Here is a 3879-nt window from a genome sequence, read left to right on the forward strand (position 1 = left end):
TTGAGAGTTGATGAAGCTATTGTGTCTAGAGCATTCAATGACTAAATATTCCATCAGTCGCTGAGCAGCAGAGGAAAGGTTAACCATTTCATGCAGAACAGACTTAACATATGAACATCTAAGGGGTCAGACTTTACAGTGCTGTCCACATTCCTTGCTGAAGCTTAGCATCTGTGTCTAGTTTACAGCACAGGAGAACGTTCACTGAAGACAGTCAAAATGCTCTACTTTAAAATCCATCCCTCTTGATAAGTCCATGGCAGAGCAAGAAGTTCCCCCAAGTAGATTTAAACTTTGATTCCAGAGCACAAAGTGGCAGCATTCCAAAATAAATAACTAAATAAATACAATACAGATAGCTTGCTGAGTCACCACCAGCTTCCCTAGTTCAACCTCTGATAAGACCAAACGCTTTCCCCAGTGTCCCTGGCCAAAATTTCCCTTCCTCTCTCCAACTGTCATGCAATCAGCTGAGATGGTTATCTGCCTGGCTGCTGTCCACCTCCCCAGACATGACAGCATTTCAGGGGCATGAGCATGTAGTGTGTGAAGTGCTCTCTAGGACCCTTTGAGATGAATGGTGCTATGGAACTGTAATAATAACTTACATAGAGAGTTTCACCTCCTAAGCCTTTTACAGGCATTATTGTATTTGTAATACATTAGGTAATTGTGAGCCATTTGGTAAGGAACCCATTAAATGCACAGGTGGCTGTCACACATAACCCTTGCTATGGGCTAGCCACCAGAGGGCAATGTATCTGAAGACTCCCCTGTGTTACATTAACACACTGTTTTGCTGTCTTTAATTTTGTACCTGCACTTAGAGAATTCTGCTTAGTGCTTTTTATACATCTAGCTACATACATGCATTTTTTAATATGTTCAGGCTTACCACATCAAACTGCTTTCGGTCTAGGGGCAGAAAGCTCCCCCCACTGTGAAGGTAGAAGTTGTTGCTTAGAACAGCTGTTTTAAGACCTTCTGCCCGGATACACTCTAATGCTTCAGTCATAATGGGGAGCTGTTTTGACACCTGACTACTGGTTAGGTCAGAGAGAAAGGAGTCCACTGGAACAGAGAAGTTTGCCTAAGAAACAAGAGAAACCCCCAACAATGATCATCAGAAGCAAATATTTCCCTAAACAGGGACGACAATGCGAAAATGTATGCATAGCCTGGCTTTACAGATTGGCTGATCATTTTAGCTTATTGCCCCACTTCCTCTTGTAACAGGAGGCAGTCTAGCTCTCCAGTTAAACTGCTCAAACACAATAAATAAAAGTTCCTTAGGTTACTAATTCTGTGAAGGAAGGAGATGCAGAGTTAAGCATTAAAGAGATGACAGTGGGGAAATGAAACAACTAGAGACCCTCATTTACTTATAGTACACTCCCACCATGGCATCAGGGCAGATCACAGATAAAAGCATCCGTTACAATTCAGCAATCAGACAAGGAGCCTTCTGTTTAGACTGATCTGTTTGGTAAAGGCTTGGTTGAAAAGATGAGCCTTGCTCCACTAGAGATTGAGTCTGTGGAGCACAGTGCAAGTTCTACCACTGAAAACACAGAGGCTCCACCAAAAATGTTGCTTCTAGCCACCAGGAATGTCCATCTAAGAACTACCAGCAAAAGTCAGTCTCAGCCACCTGGATGATGTGGAATGAGGTGGACTCTTTGCTAAGGAGCCTCTGCTTCTCCCCTCCCTGCTGACCCTACGTCTACAACAGCTCTCCTGGCCTTGGAAGTGAGAAAACTAAGAAAAAAGCTATGAAGCAACGAAGGCAAAAGGGAGGGGGATCAGATTAAGGCAGCCTCTGCTAAAGTACCAGAATGATGAGTACAGTGTAAAAATCTAGATAGGCAGATAGATCAGACAGCTATGTCTCTTAAATGCATGAGAAGAAGCTTTAGAAAATCGCACTGCAGACAGAAAAGTCCACACCTGCCCTAGACCTATATATAAAAAGCAGCAGTGAAAATAGTAGCAGAACCTTCTAAATAGAGGGCTCTTTTAAAAATTGCTCTTTTCTTAGCTCTATGATTTCTATACAATCTAATGAATCTGCATGAGACCCCACTTTCCTGTGAGAAGGCAGCAAGAATCAAGCAGGAAAGCTGGGAGCTTGGCTTACAATCTCAGAGCACTGCTGTCCAAATTCTTGCAAAAACTCTGCAGATGTCAGCTCCCCTCTCATGTATCTCATCCAGGGCCTGTTCTCCCCTCCAGATATGAAGGCTTGTTTGATAGTGCCAGGTGGAATACGATTCCGCAACTCCCACTCTAAATAAAGAAAGATAGCAGAGTGAGGAGACTGCATTTACAATATTGTCAGGAGTGGGAAAGCCCCAACAGAACTCAAATCCCTCAACACTAGTTGACATTATTATGAAGTCTAGCACAGAAGAAGCAATATTAGCATTCATGAAAGGTGCTGAACTGACAGCCCAAATGACAGATGTCCTTTATGCACTCACAGAAGAGATACAGTAACAGTTTCCCCCCAGTCATCCTGCTAGTGTGCCGCAATTCTGTTTTAGAGGGAGAAAGGCTTAATTCATGTTCATATAGTAGTCGGAAGGACTACAGAACAGTTTAATTTTCATCCCCAGACCTCCCGCCTGAGAATGCCAAGATTGTCAACTATGTCAATTCTAAGTTTTGATCATGTGTATGAATATTCATTGGGAACTAGAACTACCACCACCATGTCATGTGAGTCCCCAAAAAGGAAGTCAAGTTGACCATCATTGTACTAGAAACAGCAAAGAGTGATAAATGTGAAATATACTTGTATTAAATGCACAGAAAGGTCACTAGTCAGCTATTCTAGTCAACAAGTCCAGTCAAATATACTCACCTGCAGCTATTTTGTAAGGAGAAGGGAGAAGAACTCCCCCCATGTCAAAGATCACAGCTTTATAGAGACATGATCCAGAATGCCTCCATTGTACCAAACTTGGAGGCTTGTATCGTACATGCTTTGGGATTCCTGATGTTCTGGCACATTGGAAATAAGAGGCTTGGATAAACCTCCCAAAGCCCATTCTGCAAAACTCTGTGTGAAGAAGGGAATATGGTTTAGATGTATATATTTAGGGCTCTTTCTATCTAGCTTCTTTCTTCTTCGGAGAAGGATTTGCACTGAGCCCTTTGTGTAACACAGCTTTCACTTTGGACGGAGCTCAAGTGTAGTATAAATGTTTATTGGTATCACACGCTTTTATTGCACATACACTTTTCTAAGGTGCCCATCATGACACTATTTGAGCATGTAACCTACAGGCTCAGTATATAGGAGATCGTGTTGCCTTCCAGTGGCTGGTCCACAGGAAAGACAAAGGAGACAGCGTGAGGGCATTATTCCACCCAAGCAGCTGGCCCCGTGTCACCGCCATACACCAGCTTCCCACCACAGCAGACACAATTTCCCCACCAGTCCCGGCTCCCACAGTCCTCATCAGGTTTCCCATAAACCCTTGTTCGTGCTGCTGTATCCTCCTTCCCTCACACCCCGAACCCGGGGAGGAAATTTACCCCAGGCTCCTTCCCCAGGCAAGGCCCCACTCTATTCCCCAGGAACACTGCAGCCTCCCCCACACGGCCCAAGTCCATCCCCAGCCTGCCTCCTTTCCCCCCAGGCCCATCCCCAGCCTGCCCATAGCCTCCCCGACAAGGCCCAGGCTCATTCCCCCCGCCCCCCCAGGCGCTCCACAAGCCCAGGCCCAGGGACGTCGTTACCGAACCGCTGGTGACCTCTGACCTGCGGCGAAACGAGGCTGGAGCCCGGGGGCGCTTTCTCCTAGCAACGCCCGTGGGTGGCGATTGACTCTCACGTGACCCGGGCCCCGCGCGGCGCCTGCGTGAACCCGGCGG

At 45.8% G+C, this 3879-nt stretch overlaps 1 protein-coding gene across 4 annotated transcripts in view; it reads right to left on the reverse strand.

The window, feature by feature from the left end:
- Positions 1 to 3874, reverse strand: part of ACAD10 (acyl-CoA dehydrogenase family member 10) — a 28237-nt gene extending 24363 nt beyond the window's left edge. For 2 of the 4 annotated variants that reach the window (XM_067539515.1, XM_067539512.1), the window contains exons 1-4: positions 3767 to 3874; positions 2864 to 3061; positions 2138 to 2286; positions 896 to 1090 (exon numbers count right to left, since the gene is read on the reverse strand). In XM_067539515.1, the coding sequence (XP_067395616.1) occupies positions 896 to 1090; positions 2138 to 2286; positions 2864 to 3050 (531 nt within the window). In that variant the 5' untranslated portion in view covers positions 3051 to 3061; positions 3767 to 3874. Of the gene's footprint in view, positions 1 to 895; positions 1091 to 2137; positions 2287 to 2863; positions 3062 to 3540; positions 3559 to 3744 lie in introns of those variants that run through there. The other 2 variants (XM_067539513.1, XM_067539514.1) reach the window with 2 other exon arrangements.
- Between the last annotated feature and the right edge of the window lie 5 nt (positions 3875 to 3879).

Source organism: Emydura macquarii, unplaced genomic scaffold, assembly GCF_026122565.2.
Source record: "Emydura macquarii macquarii isolate MOO-44397 ecotype Brisbane River unplaced genomic scaffold, CSIRO-AGI_Emac_v2 contig_554, whole genome shotgun sequence".
Taxonomy (NCBI): domain Eukaryota; kingdom Metazoa; phylum Chordata; order Testudines; family Chelidae; genus Emydura; species Emydura macquarii.